This window comes from Neofelis nebulosa, chromosome 16, assembly GCF_028018385.1.
Source record: "Neofelis nebulosa isolate mNeoNeb1 chromosome 16, mNeoNeb1.pri, whole genome shotgun sequence".
Taxonomy (NCBI): domain Eukaryota; kingdom Metazoa; phylum Chordata; class Mammalia; order Carnivora; family Felidae; genus Neofelis; species Neofelis nebulosa.
This window is the reverse complement of record NC_080797.1, coordinates 38,017,815-38,037,316: the sequence shown is the minus strand read 5'-3', so window position 1 is coordinate 38,037,316 and position 19,502 is coordinate 38,017,815. Positions and strand designations below refer to the sequence as shown.

Below are 19,502 nucleotides of genomic sequence, written 5' to 3'. Positions count from 1 at the left end.
AGAGCAAAATGGCAAACTGTGACATTTCTTGTTTGGAGGTACTCAGCTCTTGCAAATCCATCCCTCTTTGCTCAACTCCATTTCCAGTTTGTGGCAATTCTTAGAACTCTTCTCCAGTGCAAAAGCAGTTTTGGCCACCTAACTGTCTGCCAGTCACATTTTCCACATGTGAGTTCCCTTAGTGCTCACAACAACCCTGCAAGGTAAGTTTCACGATCCCCATTTCACAGACAGGTACATTGAATTTGGGAGTAGTGGAGCCAGGTCTGTATCAGTTGCCAGAGCCCTCATGGATTCCACTCTGCCAAGCTGCCTTTGATTTGAAGTCAAATCAGATCAAAATGATGTCAAGGTAGTAGAGACTTCTTAAGCCCTCCAAGGAGCGGTCAGGAGCAGACCAGTGAAGGAACAATGAACAGAGATCTCTAAATCTCTGAATGTAGTATTTGAAAATTCTGAAATTGTTAGGATTGCTAGGCCTCCCTGCAGTCTGAGATCCCAGTGCAGACTTGATACCCTCTAGTGGAAGTTTTCTGCATTCACACAGCCTCTCTGGCTTCAACCCCAAATCGATGCGAGGGAGGCCCTCATTCAATCACTGGAGAGCATCCCAAAAGAACAGTCAGCTGAGAAATACATGTTTCTATGTCAGTGTCCATGGGGGACAGAGGAAAGACTATAGGGTGGAGGGGAGATGTACTGAGCACGTGGTTCAGAAGGAACTCTAAAGGAAGTCCTTGTTGGTATATAAATGAACTCAGATATTTGTATGTTATTAATAGGAGCTCAATACACATCGCATGGGACTTTGGTTTTTAGGGCTCTAGAGAGTGACTTTTTTTTTTTTTAATGTTTATAATTATTTTTGAGACAGAGACAGAACATGAGCAGGGGAGGGGCAGAGAGAGAGGGAGACACAGAATCCGAAGCAGGCTCCAGGCTCTGAGTCATCAGCACAGAGCCCAACGGGGCTCAAACTCACAAACCACGAGGTCATGACCTGAGCTGAGGCTGGATGCTCAACCGACTGAGCCACCCAGGTGCCCCGAGAATGACTTTTTTTAATGGTGAAAATTAGTGATCGGAGTCACAAAGTGACTTGCCTGAGACCACAGTGTAAGTAAACATCAGCAATGGTGGGACTAAATCCTTGTCTCCTGACTCCCAACCCAGAGCTCTTTCCAGTATATGACACTCCCCTATTTGTGGGTCGATTGATTTTAGCCATTAGTTGGTGTGCATATAAGGACATGAGGTTGTAGGCATAATGAGGGAATTGTTTTTGCCCACAATTTATTTCCTGCCTGCAATCTATATACTTTGCATTCTTTTGTTCAGCACATTTATAGAGTGCCTGTTATTGCCAAACATTACTCCAGGCATTGCTTTTCAGGTTTGTGGACTTTCCTAGGGTGCCCAGCATTTGAAAACAGCCTCCCAAGCTCCCAAGCCCCATGCCTGAAGCCATCCAAGCCCTTCTGGAGTGTCTTCCCCAAGTTCCCTATGCTAAGGTGTTAGATTTATTTCTGTCTCCCTCCTCCTGCAGAGGTAATCCCTGAGAATGGAAGTGGGTTAGAAACAGATTACTCTGATCCAGGGGCTTTGCCTTCTCCTCCCTGAATGTGGCATGGCGGGGCGGGGGGGGGGGGGGTGCAGAGAGGGGAAGTTACAAATAGCCTGAAATTCCCTTTTAGGATTATTGCTTGATTTAGCCAGCTGGGGTGAAAGGGGAGCAAGAAGAGGCAAGGGATTAACTCTAGACTGGGCTTGAACAGCAGGATACATGGGCTTCTTTTCTGGCTGAGCCAGATGAGCAATATCTCCTCCCAAACATACCTTTAGAAATAAGGAATTTGAGGCAGGGCAGAAAAAGGTAAAGGAAAAGGCCTTTGTCCTCAGCAGCAGGGATGAGTGGAAGGACAGATGAGAAAGAACAGCTCATAGAAGAAAGTTGTGCAGCACAGAAATAAAGGGTCACGTGTGGGCTTGGAAGTTACCCGCATTCCGGGGATCTTAGCTTCAACAGAGGTGAAAACTGCTCCCTAGGGGAAGACAGCTAACATACAGGGCTTCCTGAGGATCTCTAGTTAATATCTAGGTTAGGGACATAGTGTTTCATAGCCTCGCTTTAGTGACACTGCACTGGGATGGACACTGGGGACAGGGACGTGATCTGTGTCCAGAACAAAGAGCCGTTACACTTATCAGGATTCTGCTAGGCTCTGTTTATACCTTCCAGGCCTACCACAAAGCTTGGAAGCAAGGGCCATAACTAACCAGAGTGGAAACATGCATTAACTCATTTAATGAGTTAACAATTCTGTGATTTAGGTATTTCATTACCCCCTTTTTATAGGTAAGGAAAAAAGGTGGAAGGAAGATGTAAATTCAGGTGCTATAATGTTCTTAACCACTATGTGAAAGCTATAGACAGTTAATTCTCGGAGTGACCGAGAAGTTTTGTTAACATTATTAGCTAAAGATCGGTTGAGAACATTTCTTAGGAAGTCAGAATTCTTGGTTTCTTCTGTCACTTTATCTTGAACCACTCACTTATTTTGCTTTTCATGCTTTCACTCAAGGGAGGGGAGTACAATATAAACACATGCCAAGCCTATTACTTGCTTCAATCCAAGTATCATATTGTTTACTGTCATCAATAAACATTATAATCAGAATCTTCCAGTTCTCCAGAAGGATTTTCTTCATTCAGATCAACTGTGTTTCTAGAATGTAGGTCACTAGGCACAATTTCAGAACTTTCAATCTTTGATGTCATCTGCCACTGGGAGGGGGGAAAAATGCAAGCACATGTCCCACTGCTCAAGGGATAGCCCATCCTCTTTGGCTCCATTTAGAAATTTCAATAGGAACGCAAGGGATTCCAAGGAACCCCCTGTATTTGGAGAAATAGGATATCAATTTTGCTCTCTGTCTTATCATATTCCATCTGGGATTCTACTCATCCATCTATTGAATAAATATTTGAATATTCTACTATGCGCAAGACTGTTTTTCGAGAGGCAGAGCTCCCAGCCACCTTATCACTTCCTCTAATTGCTTTTAATTTTGCCTTTTCAGAAAGGCAAACTACTGGGGCCGTAGGATTTGAAAATATCCTTTTGGTGGTTGGTGTTACTTCCCCAAAACACAGCTCCCAATGTTCTGGGGAGTTAATGAGGTAGGAATATAATATAAATTTTCCAAAAGAGCAGTTATTTTAAAAAGCCTACTTATGATTCATCTCAGAATGAATTGATATTGACTTCCCCTAATATTTCACCCAGGCTGATATAGAACAAGTTTTCATTCCCTGAGAATCCGATCAGAGGGGCACCTGGCTGGCTCAGGTGGTGGAGCACATGACTGTTGATCTTGGGGTTGTGAGTTTGAGTCCCACTTTGGGTGTAGAGGTTACTTAAAAATAAAATCTTTAGGGGTGCCTGGGTGGCTCAGTCGGTTAAGCATCTGGCTCTTGGTTTCGTCTGAGGTCATGATCTCACGGTTTGTGAGCTTGAGCCCACATCGGGCTCCATGCTGAAAGTGCAGAGCCTGCTTGGAATTCTCTCTCTTTCCCTCTCTCTGCCCTTTCTCCCCTCAAAAAATTAATAAACTTAAAAAATAAACTTAAAAAAAAGAAAAGTAAAATCTAGAAAGGACGGAAGAAAGAAGGAAAGAAAGAAACTGGTCAGATGGCAGACAGAGGTGACCTGGGATGTATTGGTTACCATGTGGGTACATTAAAACTCAGTGGTGGAGGAGTGCCTGGGTGGCTCAGTCAGTTGAGCATCTGACTCTTGATTTCGGCTCAGGTCATGATCTCACAGTTTGTGAGTTTGAGCTGCGGTGCAGAGCCTGCTTGGGGTTCTCTGTCTCCCTCTCTCTCTGCTCCTTCCCTGCTCTCTCTCAAAAATAAATAAATACACATAAAAAATTCAACGGTGGAGGAAATCATCTCGGATAGACTATGTCAATGTTCTGTATTAATAACCATTCTCATGGAATGGAGTTTCCTCACTTCAGTGTGGAGACCAATAAAAAAAAAATCATGTTTTATTTTCTGGGGTGTAGACAGACAAGAGTCTATTAAGAAATAATGAGCTGGGGTGCCTGAGTGGCTCAGTCAGTTGAGTGACTGACTTCAGCTTTGGTCATGATCTCATGGTTCATGAGTTTGAGCCCCACATAGGGCTCTGTGCTGACAGCTCAGAGTCTGGAGCCTTTTCAGATTCTGTGTCTTCCTCCCTCTCTGCCCCTCCCCTGCTTGCACTCTCTCTCTCTCTCTAAAAAGTAAATAATAATAAAACATTTAAAAATTAAAAAAAAGAAATGAGCTCTCATTTAAATGCTTAATAACACACATTCTTTAATTAACACATACATATAGCACCTAATTTCATGTCACGATTAATGTGTCATGCTCCAGGTTCAATGCTGTGGCTAGGACTTGTGGGGAATTCTTACCCTTGAAGAATTTACAGTATAACTGAGAAGTCAAGATTTTAGGCAATACAAGTGATTCCCAAACCCAAAGTAATCCCTCTCTTTTGATAGTCCATAGCATTTTATTTGGACTTTCGTGATAATTGTATTTTGGCCTGTAAGCTCTTGTATGTACCTACCACAAGCTCTTAACTCATTGCAAAATGCTGTAGACATGTGCTCAATAAACAGTAATTGACAGACTACATAAGGACCTATAGGTAAGTGTGGAAGGTGTTTGCCATTCAGCAATGATTACAGTATGTATTTTCTAGGATGAACTCAACATCATAAATCCTTTAACAACTGAATGTGAAGCAGTACAATATAGTAATTAGAGCATGGTTTCTGGATTTAGTCTGCTTGGATTTGAATCCCAGTTTTGCCAGTTATTAGCCGTGTGACCGTAAATAAATTACTCACTTAATTTCTGTGGCCCAACCTCATATGTAAAAGTAGGGTATTACTCTGGTTGTGGTGAAGAGTAATTGAGTTAATATATGCAAAATGTTTACAAAATTGCCTGCCACTTGGTAAACATTTCTAAGTATAAGCTATTGTTATTATTAAACTGGTGCCTCTTTCCTGAAAGGACCAACAAGAAACGTCTTTGTCAGTCCATGTGTCTTTTGCTTCAATAGACAGTAGTCATTATGTTTGTTCAATAAACACAGTAGTCATTAATCTCTAGTTTGACAGAATTTTCTTCAGGTTTAGGCTGAGAAAACTAGGGCTGTTTAAGGTTACACAGCATATTGAGGTCAGATCCAGATCCAGAAACTATTCATTTTTGGCCTTTTCGTGATCAAAGAAAAACACTGGTCTCCGAAGGGCAACACCTTTTCTAGGGAATGGAAACAAGGTGCAGCAACGTCCCAATCTTGCAAGAATGCGGCAACTCCTTGCGCCCAGAACACCTCGAGCGCAGGCGCAGCTCCCGCTCGGGCGTTCTCTGGCGCGTGACAGCCGTGCGTTCCACCCTACCCCCAACGCCTCTTAGTGCGCACGCGCGCAGTCTGTACTCTCGCCCTGCCCTCCTCCCCTCAACGCGCACGTGCGCGTTCGCGCCGCTCACACTTCAGCTGAGGGCGCGCGCCCTGGAAAATTCCACACCCAAGCTAGCTCCACCCTTTGCGCCCTTTCTTCAGCCCCCGGCTCTTAACTCCTAGTCCCCATCCCAGCGGCCTTTGCGGGAACAAAATGGCAGCCCCCACGCTGCGGGGTTGGTGTTGTTTATCCAGAGCTTTAGGATGGTGGTCTCTGCAGGTGGGTAGGGACTGGATGAGTAGGACTCCTGGGGCCGGATGAGGACCACAGAGTGGAGGGGGATACTCGCTTTGCACTTGTCGTTGGTGGGCTTGGGCGGTACCAGTCACACCTAGCTACGAAAGAGTTTGAGGTAGACGCGACCCAACGACTAAGCTAAGTGGCGGGGTGGGACGAGCCCGGGTTAGGCCACGAAGACGGGCAAGTTCTCGGAGAGGAACTTTCTCCAGTTTGTTCTGCGTCTGTTTGGCGGGGGGGTATTAAAGGGTAAAGAAGTAATGATTTGGAAGTTGGGCTCGCTACCCCCTTGGTTCTTATGAATACCTTACGTTGAACAGTAGCTGGGAAGGAGGGAGTCTCCTGTTGTCAGTCTGACTGAACAAACCTCACGGTCATAGAGAAAAGAGATCTGGCCTTTAAAGAGGTTACTGATCATTTGGGAGCCCGAATGACAGAACAAAGTTTACAGTTAGCCTCCCAGTGGAATGAGCAGTATGTTATCTGAGTAAATATAAAGGAGCTGCCAAGAACAGGACTTTTCTTAGGCTTTAATAATAGCATTCCTCTCATTTCAGTGTTGGGTTGATGTTTAAGTTTCCTATGGGATTGAAGGTTCTTTGAGAGCAGAAGTCTTGCTTTAATCAACCCTGCATCCCTGGGACTTGGCATAGTCGTGTGCTAGGGGAAAGCCTTTAGTAAATGTTGAATGCTAGTAAAGGTTGCTTACAGGCTTCTGATTAAGACACCCATAAGTGGTCCCTGCCCTGGTATGTGGCTTTATAATTGTTTCTAAGTCATTCTTTGAATATGTCCTTTCTATCTTTGTTTAGAGTTTGTTCAAGATAGATTTCTTTCCAGGTTACCTTTATCCTAACCTTTTCCTGTCTTGCAGCCAGTCCTGGTGACTCAGTCCACAGTTGTAGTTCCAGTGAGAACTAAAAAACGTTTCACACCACCTACTTATGAACCCAAATACAAATCAGAAAAGGAGTTTATAGAACATGCCCGGAAAGCGGGACTGGTCATTCCTCCAGAACGTTTGGAGCGTCCTCTGCACCTGGCCTGTACAGGTGAGGCCTGGTCTTTCTGAGACCCTGACCAAATCTCCTGTCAGAGATATTCTGGAAAGTGGAATGATTTGGACTGTGATTCATTGTATTTAACTGACTACAAAATCAGTTCGGCCCTGATAATGATTTACTTTATGTACACCATATTTCATGAGGTCATCTTTGATCTTGTTTTCACACTGTTCCTAGAAGTCAAGGGTGAAATTGCTCTATTTTGTACAAGAAGGAATTGAGGCTCTGAGAGAAAACTTAAATTATCTTATTTTTTTTCTTTTAATTTTGGGTTTTTTTTTAATGTTTTTATTTTTATTTTATTTTATTTTATTTTATTTTATTTTATTTGTTTTAAATTTTTTTTTCAACGTTTTTTTATTTATTTTTGGGACAGAGAGAGACAGAGCATGAATGGGGGAGGGTCAGAGAGAGAGGGAGACACAGAATCGGAAACAGGCTCCAGGCTCCGAGCCATCAGCCCAGAGCCCGACATGGGGCTCGAACTCACGGACTGCGAGATCGTGACCTGGCTGAAGTTGGACGCTTAACCGACTGCGCCACCCAGGCACCCCTTAAATGTTTTTAAATGTTTTTATTTATTTTTGAGAGACAGAGACAGACAGAGCGTGAGTTGGGAAGGGGCAGAGAGAGAGGGAGACAAAGAATCGGAAGCAAGCTCCAGGCTCTGAGCTGTCAGCACAGAGCCCAACGTGGGGCTCGAACCCATGAACTGTGAGATGATGACCTAAGCTGAAGTTGCATGCTTAACCGACTGAGCCACTCAGGTGCCCCAGTTTGTTTATTTTGAAAGAGAGAGCGAGAGCGTGCGCAAGCAGGGGAGGAGCAGAGGGAGAGAGAGAATCCCAAGCAGGCTCCTCGCAGTCAGTGTGGAGCCTTATGTGGGACTTGAACCCACAAACTGAAATCATGACCTGAGCCGAAACCAAGAGTTAGAGGCTTAAATGACTGAGCCACCCAGGTGCCTCTTACTCTGTTTTTTCTAATGTAACATAGTTCCCTCTACACGGAAGTCTACTTTATGTCCATGATACTTCTCAATTTTATATGACCTCAAGATGACTTTTTAAGCTTTTGATGCCTTATTTTCTTCTTTCATTACAGCTGGTATCTTTGACGCCTATGTTCCTCCAGAGGGTGATGCTCGTTTGTCCTCTCTCTCGAAGGAAGGACTGGCACAGAGAAGTGAGCGGTTGAAGAAGAAGGTGACCTCCCAATTGTCGTAGGTGTCGGAGACAACTGGGAATTGATATTAGCATACAAATTTCTTGTTGCTGCTTTATTCCAGAGAGGCCATTGTAGGTTAACTGGGTTGGACATAACTCCCTTGATGACTTGACAGTGTACTTTTTTCTGTAATAGAATTTAGTTAATGTTGAAGAATACGGGTATTTTGATTTCTTAGCATCTCAACCTTTTTTGGTATTTTTTGTCACATCAGTTAGGGAGTGACTTAGAAGTTTGTAGAACACTTTTTTGATCACATATTTTAAATTTTAAAGTAATAATAAAAGCATCTTTCTTTGAGAAGTACCTTAGAGTTGGAACTACAGAGAGTAAAAAGTCAAAAAGGGTCAAGAAGACAGACCTGGCCTATGGAGGTAACTAGGTCTTAACTATGGAGCAGAAGCCAAAACCTTCTTAGTCTTTCTTTTAATTGAAAGGATGGAAACATTTATATTTGTCACTCCAAAGTTCTTTAGGGTCATTTATAAATTTCCGTGCACAGGCTTATTGAGTCATTGTTAATACTTCACGGGGCCATAATTTACTTCTCTAAATTCAGATCTTATCACACCACCTTTCTGTTACAACTCTTTTATGTTTCCTTATTACCTGTAATAAAATCCAGACTTCTTCAGTGGTATTCAAGGCTTTTTGTAAATCTGGTTCTTGCTTAACCTTTCTACTGTCGTCTTACTCCATTTTTCTCATCCTAAACTTCACCGTTTCTAAACTAATTGCCGGTTCCTTGACGGTACTGTGCTATGACTCTGTGTTTTTGCACATTCTTTCCTTTACCTGAAAAATGCCTTTTTCCTCCTTTACTTGATAACTCCAACTCATTTCTCAAAAATGAGTAGAGCATCATGTCTTTTAGTCTTTCCCGGACTCTTTTTGGAGCTGCCTTTACTGTAACTGTAACTGTACACTTCTAATAATTGTACTGAGATGGTTTCCTCTCATGTATTTCTCTCTGGGACTGTGCTCTCTTTTGTGGTAAGGTCCATGATGATGATGGACAAAACACATGCGATTTTATCATTGAGTTATCATTTAAGGGAGGAAAACAGCCATTAAATACTGATTACACACAGTTAAATAATTATAGGTGTGGTGAAGTAGGGGTGTTATAGGATCATATGACAGGGAAAGATAACTTGGTTTAGGAGCTCAGGGAAAGCTTCCCTCGGGAAATGACATTTAAAGGTGGCGCCTAAAGAATTGCTTGCAGTTAGCTGGGTAGAGGGTTGTGGTGAGGAAGAGCATCCTAGGGAGACAGAACAGCACAAGCAAGGCTCTCAGGTGAAACCAGTGTGAAGTGGGTGTTGGATTTTGTCAAATGCTTATTCTGTTTCTGTTGAGATGATCATGTGATATTTGCTTCTTTAGTCTGTTGACATACTGTGTTACGTTAATGGATGTTTTAATGTTAAGCCAACCTTGCATTCCAGGGATAAATTTCAGTTGGTTATGGTGTCTCTCATCCTTTAGTATGTTCAACACTTTGATTAGATCAGAATTCTCTGTTTACATTATTATAACTATGAGAATATTGTTGACTGCCGAGTCATGCAGTACATTATCATGACTTTTCCTGCCTAATATTTCTTTTCTGGAGTTAAGTGTGAGTGTTTTTTTGTTTTCTGTTTGTTTTTCCTCATTTGCTTACACAACCTCGCATTGTGCAAATTTCTTCTCAATACGTTGAAAACATTAAGTATTTTATCAGTTTCATCTTCAAGAAGAAATCCCTCCAGGAGTTTTCTTACCTGCTTTCAGTCTGGACTGTTTGCTTTATTATTATTATTATTATTATTATTATTATTATTATTAAATGTTTTCATTTTACTTTGGGGAGAGAGTGAGGGGGTGGGGGACAAAGGATGGATCCAAAGTGGCTTCTGTGCTGACAGCAGAGACCCTGATGCAGGACTTCCAACTCATGAACTGTGAGATCATGACCTGAGCCTAAGTCCGATGCTCAACCAACTAAGCCACTGGTTGCTCCTGGACCAGTTGCTCTGTAGACCCACTGTACATCTTGGGATCTACTTTTCTCATCATCTTGATAACTCCTTTTGTCTTGCCCTTGTGTTGTGTTCCCTGTTTCCTGGATCTTATGTCTGTCTTTCATAGTTTATTCTGTTATGTTGGTGGAGCACATTCCCCATCAGCTTGCTGAGAAAGAGGGCATGGTAAATAAATGAGATCTTTCAAATCTAAGAAAAACTCTTTTAATTTTTTTTTAATGTTTATTTATTTTTGAGAGAGAGAGAGAGACAGAGACAGAGACAGAGTGTGAGCAGGGGAGTAGCAGAGAGAGAGGGAGACACAGAATCTGAATCAGGTTCCAGGCTCTGAGCTATCAGCACAGAGCCCAATGTGGGGTTTGAACCCATGAACCGTGAGATCATGACCTGAGCCGAAGTCAGATGCTTAACCGACTGAGCCACCCAGGTGCCCTAGGAAAAGCTCTTTTGCTTACTCTCCTATTTCATTTATAATTTGCCCAGGTAAAGAATTCTGAGCTCAATAATTTCCTCAGTTAAAAGCACTGCTTCATTGTCTTTCTAATCTCTAATGTTGATGTTATTCTGATTCTTGAGTCTATGTGTGAAACCTGTGTTTTCTTCATTAGTGTTTATAGGATGTTTTCTTTGATGCCAGAATTCTGAAATTTCACTTTGAGAAGACTTGGTCTTTCTTTAGCATGATTAAGTGTGAGTTAGAAGGTTGAATTTATAGGACTTGGCACATTCAGAATTTTTGAATAAGTGAACAGACATTAATGGAGGTTAATGTAAGCTTTGAGTTATGGATATTGTATGAAGTCTTTAGAGATGATTCTGGGGGTGCCCGGCTGGCTCAGTTGGTAGAGCATGCAGTTTTTGATCTCACGGTCGTGAGTTCAAGCCCCAGTTGGGCGTAGAGCTTACTTAAAAAAAAAAAAAAAAATAAGCAGCTGGGTGGCTCAGTTGGTTAAGCATCCAACTCTTGATTTCAGCTCAGGTCACGATCTCACGACTCATAAGATCAAGGGCCACATCAGGCTCTGCACTGAAAGCATGGAGCCTGCTTGGGATTCTCTCTCTCTGCCCCTCCCACTCTTGCTCACTCTCTCTTTCCCTCAAAATAAATAAATAAGCATTAAAGGAAAAGAAAGAAAGAATTCTTATACTTAATTTTACAGAGTCCGGAAGATAAGAGAACATGATCCTAATTTCAAAATAAAGGACTTCCCTGAAAAAGCTAAGGATATTTTTATTGAAGCTCACCTTTGTCTAAACAAGTAAGTGAAATCGTATTTTATGCCTGTTATGTTTTTAGCAGTTATTCTAGGCACAGATTTTTTTTTTTCCTTTGGTTAAGAGTTCTAGAGTGACCCGGGTACCTGAGTGACTCAGTCAGCTGATTTCGGCTCAGGTCATGATCTCATGGTCAAGGGATCAAGCTCCACATTGGACTCTGTGCTGAGCGTGGCGCCTTTTTAAGATTCTCTCTCCCTTTGTCCCTCTCTCCTGCTCGTGTATGTGTGCTCTCTCTAAAAAAAAATATATAGATTGATTGATTTAAGAGTTCTAGAGTGACCTAGATAGGTCTAGGTGTGTGTTTGAGCCAGCCAGTTTTTAACGTTAATTTCTTATCTTAGGAATTCTTATACAGGTATCATAAATTCTGTCTTCATATCTGAGCATAATGTGGGCTTACGACTTTATTAGCCGCTCCCCCCGCCTCCATACACATACCCAGCCAGCCCTAGACAGAGAGAAGCTTTATCTCTCAGTTGGTGAACTATTTTTGTAGTCTCCCTTTGCTGCAGGTGCAGGATTCTTAAGGGTCCTAGCTTCGTGCAGGGATCTCAGTTCCAACTTCCTGTTCTTTGAGGGTTCAAGGACTTAGGAAGAGTCTGTTCCTAGCCATCAGATCCTGTTTCTTTCTTTCTTTTTTTTTTTTTTTAATTTTTTTTTAACGTTTATTTACTTTTGAGACAGAGAGAGACAGAGCATGAATGAGGGAGGGTCAGAGAGAGACAGGGAGACACAGAATCTGAAACAGGCTCCAGGCTCTGAGCTGTCAGCACAGAACCCGACGCGGGGCTCGAACTCACGAACCGTGAGATCATGACCTGAGCCGAAGTCAGATGCTTAACCGACTGAGCCACCCAGGCGCCCCTGTTTCTTTCTTTTTTTAAGTTTTTTTTTTTAAAGTTTATCTTATTTTGAGAGAGAGTGAGAATGAGTGGGTGAGGGGCAGAGAAAAAGACAGAGAGAATCCTAAGCAGGCTCTGCACTCTGCACTCATGAACTGTGAGATAATGACCTGAGCGGAAACCAAGAGTCAGATGCTTAACTGACTGAGCCACCCAGGTGCCCATCAGATCCTATTTCTAGATCCTTTTAATCATCCCATATGCTGTCATGGTGTCAAGTTATATTCCTTCCATTCTGGTTTTAGTTCTCTTTCCTTTTGACATCTAGTGACTTACCTTTCTTGTGAAGTAGGCTGGAGAGTTTAAAAATGTATGTATGTTTGTGTGTATTCTATTCTGTCCCAACATTTCTAGATGTTTATAGTGGGAGTAGTTTTATATGAGCTCAATCCATTGTGTTGTTCGAAACAGATGTCTTCCTCTTATTTTTCAGTGTAAGTTTTATCGTAAATGGTAAGTGAACTCTTAGACAAGGGAATTTATTTCCACTGAAGATTTTTAGGTCAGGATAGTGAGGAGGAAGAGTTCATTGAGAGGTGCCTGGCCTGGTGGTTGTGGTAGCTGTCACCACAACTCAGGTTAGTCCAGTCTAGTTTAGTCTAGTCTAGAGCTACAGTGGGGGAAAAGACTTGAAATCTTTTCTTTTGGTAGGAGTAGAGGTGGAGGCAAAGCACATGGATAAAACTAATCCCACTCTAGCATTAGGGACAAGATTTAAAAAAAAAAATTGTTTTTTAATGTTTATTTTTGAGACAGAGACAGAGCATGAGTGGGGGAAGGGCATAGAGAGAGGGAGCCACAGAATCCAAAGCAGGCTCTAGGCTGTCAGCACAGACCCTGACATGGGGCTCAAACCCACAAACCATGAGATCAAGACCTGAAGTTGGACACTCCACCAACCGAGCCACCCAGGTGCCCCAGGGACAAGATTTTTTAAAGGAACAAAGACTTAAACTTCCCAGGAGGTATTAAACTGTGGGGAAAAGTCATGAATGTGGATCTGAAAGACATTAATCCTTGCATGACCTTAGGTTTACTTGAAGCCTGTCTGTTAGGAACCTCCTAAAATTCTGTATGTACAGGAGCTGGGGTTTGCTGTCTGTTTTCTTACTATTGCTGCCTACTGCGTAGAATCAGCATAACAAGTCACTGTGGTTGCAGCAAAGGTGGTTGGGGAGTGGAAGGAAAGGACCAGAAAAGACCGATGCTTATCTTTTGGTTAGGTTCACAGATAAGAGTGTAAGAGATGGGGTACCTGATTGGCTTAGTCGGAGGAACATGTGACTCTTGATCTCAGGGTTGTGAGTTTGAGCCCCACATTGGGTGTAGACATTAATTTTTTTAATAAAAAACATTTTTAACGTTTTATGTTTGTATTTGAGAGAGAGAGAAAGTGCGCACATGTGTGTGGGGGGAGGGGCAGAGAGAGTTGAAGACAGAATCTGAAGCAGGCTTCAGGCTCTGAGCCATCAGTACAGAGCCCCATGAGGGTCTCAAACTCATGAACGGTGAAATCATGACCTGAGCTAAAGTTGGACGCTTAACTGACTGAGCCACCCAGGTGCCCCTAATTTGTTTAAATGTTTGTTTATTTTTGAGAGAGAGAGAGAGAGAGAGAGAATGCATGCAAGTGGGGGGAGGAGCAGAGAGAGAGAGATACAGAATCAGAAGCAGGCTCCAGGCTCCGAGCTGTCAGCATAGAGCCCAATGCAGGGCTTGAACTCACAAACTGCAAGATCATGACCTGAGCCGAAGTCGGACACTTAACCGACTGAGCCACCCAGGTACCCCGAGATTACTTTAAAAAAAGAAAGGAAAAAAAAAAAAGAATAGTGAAACTTGCAAGGCCAGTCCATTTGGTATTGATGATGTGTTTGAGGTAAGAGAAGATGAGAGGAGCTTTTGATTTTTTTTTATGATGGATCTGTGAGGGTCTCTTGCCCATCTTAAGGATGTATAGTAATTTCTGAGAAATTTGTTTCTGCTCCTGAGATCCAAACATAACTTCAACCTGCAATTAGATCTCAGGGTATTCTATTTTTTTTATTTTTATTTTTTAATGTTTATTTTTGAGAGAGAGAGAGACGGAGCATGAGCAGGGGAGGGGCAGAGAGAGAGGGAGACAGAATCTGAGGCAGGCTCCAGGCTCTGAGTTGTCAGCACAGAGCCTGATGCGGGGCTTGAACTCACGAACTGCAAGATCATGACCTGAGCTGAAGTCAGACAGTTAACCAACTTGAGCCACCCAGGCACCCCCCAGGGGTTTTTTTTGTTTGTTTGTTTTGTTTTTTTAATCACGTTCATCTTTGTGTGCCCAGGTAACTTAGCATGTTACGTGGCTTACAGTATGTATGCAGAGAATGTTTGTAAAAAGGAATTGTTTTCCATTTTGAGGGCTATTTTCAGCTTTCGTACAGTGTCATAAAGCAAGAGCTAATGATCTGTATCTCTTTCTTTTTTAGCTCAGACCATGACCGGCTTCATACCTTGGTAACTGAAAACTGTTTCCCGGTAGGTTCTCAACCTCTTTAGAACTGTGGGAGTTCTGAATGGATAGATTCTAGACATTACCTCTGGGTTCTTAAGAAGGGCCGATTTTGAAAGTACAGGAAGTTTAAGGCAACTGCTGAGGTTCCATTGTTTTTTGACTGAATGGTACTGACTTGACATGGACTTTGGTAAGGGCCAGGCAGATGAGGTAGGAGGCACTCCCTCAGCAAGAAGTACTGAAACCTCAGGGTATGGATGCTCAGGTCAGGGTGTGGACCACGTTAGGCAGCCCTACACACGCCTGCAGTGTAATAAAGGGTTTAGCATTTACGAGGCTTACATTTTGTGTTAGCCAGGGTGCTAAGGTACTTTGGGAGACTTCCCAATATCGGGACTTTGTGGTTCAAGAATAAGAACAATAAGAACTTCAGTTTCTATCAACTTAGTCTCATCTTCCTGTGGTCAAGTATAACTAATCTGGTCTTAGCAGTTTAGCCTTTATTCCCTATAAAATTCTATTCTTCACTGATACAAGGCAAGGGGCGGAATAAAACAACATATATGCAGTCAACAGAAACATGTACAAGAACTAGCAGATTATAAAAGCGTAAAGGAGGGGCCCCTTGAGTTGGTAGAGCATGTGACTCTGGATCTCAGGGTCGTGAGTTCAAGCCCCATGTTGGGTATAGAGATTACATAGAAATAAAATCTTTGGGGGGGGGCGCCTGTGTGGCTCAGTGGATTGAGTGGCCTACTTTGGCTCAGGTCATGATCTCATGGCTTGTGAGTTTGATCCCCGCATCAGGCTCACTGCTATCAGCATGGAGCGCATTTTGGATCCTCTGTCCCTCTCTCTCTTTCTGCCATTCCCCGACTCGTGCTCTCTCTCAAAACAAAATAAATGAGTAAAATAAAATCTTTGGGGGGCGCCTGGGTGGCGCAGTCGGTTAAGCGTCCGACTTCAGCCAGGTCACGATCTCGCGGTCCGTGAGTTCGAGCCCCGCATCAGGCTCTGGGCTGATGGCTCGGAGCCTGGAGCCTGTTTCCGATTCTGTGTCTCCCTCTCTTTCTGCCCCTCCCCCGTTCATGCTCTGTCTCTCTCTGTCCCAAAAATAAAAAATAAAAAAAAAAAACGTTGAAAAAAAAAATTAAAAAAAAAAAATAAATAAAATAAAATCTTTGGGGCGCTTTGGTGGCTCAGTCGAGCATCCGACTCTTGATTTTGTCTCACCCATGATCCTAGGGTTATGGGATTGAGCCCTGAGTTGGGCCCTGCGCTGAGTGTGGACCCTGCTTGAGATTCTCTGGTTCTCTCTCTCTCTCCCTCTGCACCTCTCCCCAGCTCACACTCTCTCTCTAAAAAAAAAAGTTTTTTTAAGGAAAAAAATTTTAAGTGTAAGGGAGGGGTAATGGGGTATTTTAACTGGCAGTTTGGAGTATGTTTTTCATTGATTTGGAGAAGGTTCCTTGAGGAGGTAGGTGGGTCTTGATTTGTTGATTTAGATGAAAAGAGTGGTTTCAAGGTGGACTTGAGCAATAAATTAATCAAAACTTGGAACGGTGGGCCGTCTGGGTGGCTCAGTCGGTTAGGCGTCTGACTCTTGATTTCAGCTCAGGTCATGATCTCACGGTCGTGGGATTGAACCCGGAGTTGGGCTCTGTGCTGAGTGTGGAGCCTGTGTGGGCCCCTCTCTCTCCTCTCTCTCTCTGCCCCCCCCAAATAAATAAATATTTTTTTAAAAAACTTGGAAAGGTGAGAAAAAATAGGCACAAGAAAGCATTTGGTGGGAAATGTTAGGTGATGCCTGTAGTATCTCTGGAAGTGAGAACAGGTGTGGAATTCCAGAAGCACCAGCTTTCCTAAAGGAAAGTAAAACCCCAGTTGAATTTTTTCTCCTCTGCCCTCAGGACATGGTCTGGGACATCAAATATAAGACCGTCCGTTGGAGCTTCGTAGAATCTTTAGAACCGCCTCAGGTGGTTCAGGTTCGCTGTTCAAGTCTGATGAACCAGGGCAACATATATGGCCAGGTCACCGTCCGCATGCACACCCGGCAGGTAGAGGCACCAGTCTGCTTTCCTCCCAGCTTTTCTTCATTCTCAGGTTGGGTATCTATCTCTGGAGTCCTGGGTACAGCTTCCCAGGACTGTGGGCTCTAAGGAAAGGTTCACCATGGTCTTCCTTGCTCTGTCAGGGTGCCCTTCCCACTGTAGATGTTAGCTCTGCTAAGACAGATGTGAGGATACTCTCCCCCACCCTTCTTGATCCTCCCTCTCCCACCTTCCTATACCCTTTCCCCGGTTAAAAACCCTCCAAGAGTAAACTGTCAGCAGTTGATCACTTAGTCTGAATTCAGAATTCCGAGGTAATTTTTTCTGCCCATTAAAATTTTTTGTTATGGTTGTTTCAGAATGGTTGTGTGGCATAGAAAAGGGGAAAAAAAAAAAAAAAACAAACCAACTGAGTACTAATAGGCCAGATTTGCTTTCATCCTTTCAGACTCTGGCCATCTATGACCGGTTTGGCCGGTTGATGTATGGACAGGAAGGTGTGCCCAGGGATGTCCTGGAGTATGTTGTGTTTGAAAAGCATCTGGTAAATCCCTATGGGAGCTGGAGAATGCATGGCAAGGTCATCCCCCCATGGGCACCCCCTAAGCAGCCCATCCTTAAGGTAAGTGGTGATTTGAGAGTGCTGTGCAATCTTAAGCCACTCCTCTTGGGCTCCTCCTAGTGGAGAGAGGGGGTGATGCAGCACCAGGGAAGGGGAATCCTCCATAGAGGAGGTGGGGGTGAATCTCTCCTGGGTAAGTCATGGGCCTGGAAGGTAGATAACTCAGCTTCCTGCTCTTTCAGACGGTGATGATCCCTGGGCCCCAGCTGAAACCTGGAGAAGACTATGAGGAGCCACAAGGAGAGGCCCATAAGCTTCAGCAACCCTGATGGCAAAAATGACTCTTGGGGTGAAACATGGCTGATGAGATGGCCAGAAGCTATGGAGTCTGGGAACTGTGAAGTCAGTCATCTTTTCATCATGCTGTGGAAAGATCTACCTTTGTCCTCTCCTGTCCTGCTTGGGTGTTTTCAGCTGTCTCCTTGGCAACCACGGCTGATGGCTGGGCCCAGGTGGGTGGCTGATATGCACAGCCACGAACCCACTTCTCCCTTTTTAAACTGTGTTTCTAGCTGCTGAGTCTCAATGAAAGTATGTTTGGATACCTGTTTTTCCTGCAGCAGAGACTGGCAGAATTTTCTTTTTAATTACAAGGCAGGATCAGAGTTTGAAATAAAACACTGTCAGGGTGTTGGACAAACTGTGGCGGGTTCTGTACCTCTCCCAGGGTTTACGCTGGAAGTAGACCAGCTTTCAGATGGCACAAGTGGAAGGTAGGCTGAAATGAGCGATGTGACTTCGGGAGATCCAGGTTTGGGACACATAATTAGCGTTCATTGAAGAGGGTCTTTTCTCATATACTGACTCACGTAGTCATCATTTGTACTTCGTAGAAGAATGTAAATCCAAAGAAATCATTTATCTTTCAGGCTTTCGATCATGTTCTTAATTATTGGCTGTATCCTGGTGCGATCCCAGGAAGCATGGTAGGAGGCAGGGGCCATGGAGGAGTTGATCCATTTGAGAATCCCTCTGTAAGACTTCCCTGATTTCTATCACCCCTTGGAGATGGTGACCATGCTTTTCAGCCCCCATCGGTAAAGCGAACGTACTAGAATATGAACCTGTTGAGAGTGAAGCAGTCCGGCTCCTGCTTGTTCCTGGGCTCTAGCTGGGCTGTCCGGAGGAGGTTGTGGGGCTTCACCTGCTTGTGTGTCTGGGTCACCTGAGGTATGACCAGGGAAACCACTGTACCAGCAACAAGCTTGGCTTTTACTATTTATCAGCCCAGTGGGGGTCCCCCTTAAAAAATAGGACCTTAATTCCCATACTTTGTATTTTTCAAGCCTAGAATTTTCTTTTAACAAGTCTGTCCCTTAGGGTCAGGATTAATCTGTTCTGATCTTATCCTGAGAGCAGAATCCAAAGAAACCAGAATCAGTTTCTAGTAACTGATGTAACTCCTCTACATCTAGTAACTGATGTAACCTAACTCCTCAGTCTCTCTACAACTACCGTCTCAGCAAGGCAGACAACAGACCAGTCCTCACTGGGGAAAGCTGATCTTTGTACAACAGCTGTTGAATGCAGACTGTGGGAACAAGATGTGTATGCCCCGGGGAGAGGCAGCACCGGCGGCTTAATCCAGAGCAGCCACTCTTTATCATATACCGTTTAGTCTCAGCCCTTTTGGCTTAAAATGTACATCAGTCTGCAGCATGTCTGAAGTGAGGTATGGCCACATCCTATTTGCCTGAGCCCGGGATTAAGGCAAAATGAGAAGGCAAGTGCTTTCAGCAGGATCCACAGCTGGGGAGTATGGAGGAAGGGGAAGTAATCCAGGGAGGGCAGGGAAGCAGAGATGTGAAGAAACACACTTAATGGGCACATGACCGATTGATTTCTCTGAATATATAAAAACAGTGCTTCAAATAAGCTGTTTCATCCCACTCCCCTAGATCTGTCTCAGGGGTCTCTAGATAATCCTAAATAGCAGCTAAGCGGTAGCTGCCACCAGGGAGCCAGAGGATAAGTGCAATTTTCATTTCCCCTTGGGATCAAATCCAGCTGAGCAAATGGCCCAGATGTGAAGGATTTGCTTGAAGGGCCAGGCAGAGACCATCTGCAGTGCCAG

The 19,502-nt window shown here is 43.6% G+C and overlaps 1 protein-coding gene across 2 annotated transcripts; it reads left to right on the top strand.

Annotated features, from left to right (window-relative positions):
- Positions 1-5,568: 5,568 nt before the first annotated feature.
- Positions 5,569-18,068, top strand: MRPL45 (mitochondrial ribosomal protein L45). Of its 2 annotated transcripts, XM_058703007.1 has the most exons (8): positions 5,574-5,748; positions 6,641-6,818; positions 7,935-8,052; positions 11,245-11,343; positions 14,727-14,775; positions 16,663-16,812; positions 17,255-17,428; positions 17,611-18,068. In XM_058703007.1, exons 1-8 carry the CDS (start codon positions 5,683-5,685, stop codon positions 17,695-17,697), a joined length of 921 nt encoding a protein of 306 aa, XP_058558990.1. In that variant the 5' UTR covers positions 5,574-5,682; the 3' UTR covers positions 17,698-18,068. The 2 variants fall into 2 exon arrangements, with proteins under 2 accessions (XP_058558991.1, XP_058558990.1); XM_058703008.1 differs by lacking the exon at positions 11,245-11,343 and having other exon boundaries at positions 5,569-5,748.
- The last annotated feature ends 1,434 nt before the right edge of the window (positions 18,069-19,502 follow it).

What these genes read in the sequence shown, in the direction of transcription:
- MRPL45 (XM_058703007.1), top strand. Translation starts at nt 5,683, where the DNA reads ATGGCAGCCCCCACGCTGCGGGGTTGGTGTTGTTTATCCAGAGCTTTA. An exon ending in GCTCACCTTTGTCTAAACAA is followed by an intron (nt 11,344 to 14,726) that starts GTAAGTGAAATC and finishes TTTCTTTTTTAG; the next exon opens with CTCAGACCATGACCGGCTTC. An exon ending in CTAAGCAGCCCATCCTTAAG is followed by an intron (nt 17,429 to 17,610) that starts GTAAGTGGTGAT and finishes CTGCTCTTTCAG; the next exon opens with ACGGTGATGATCCCTGGGCC.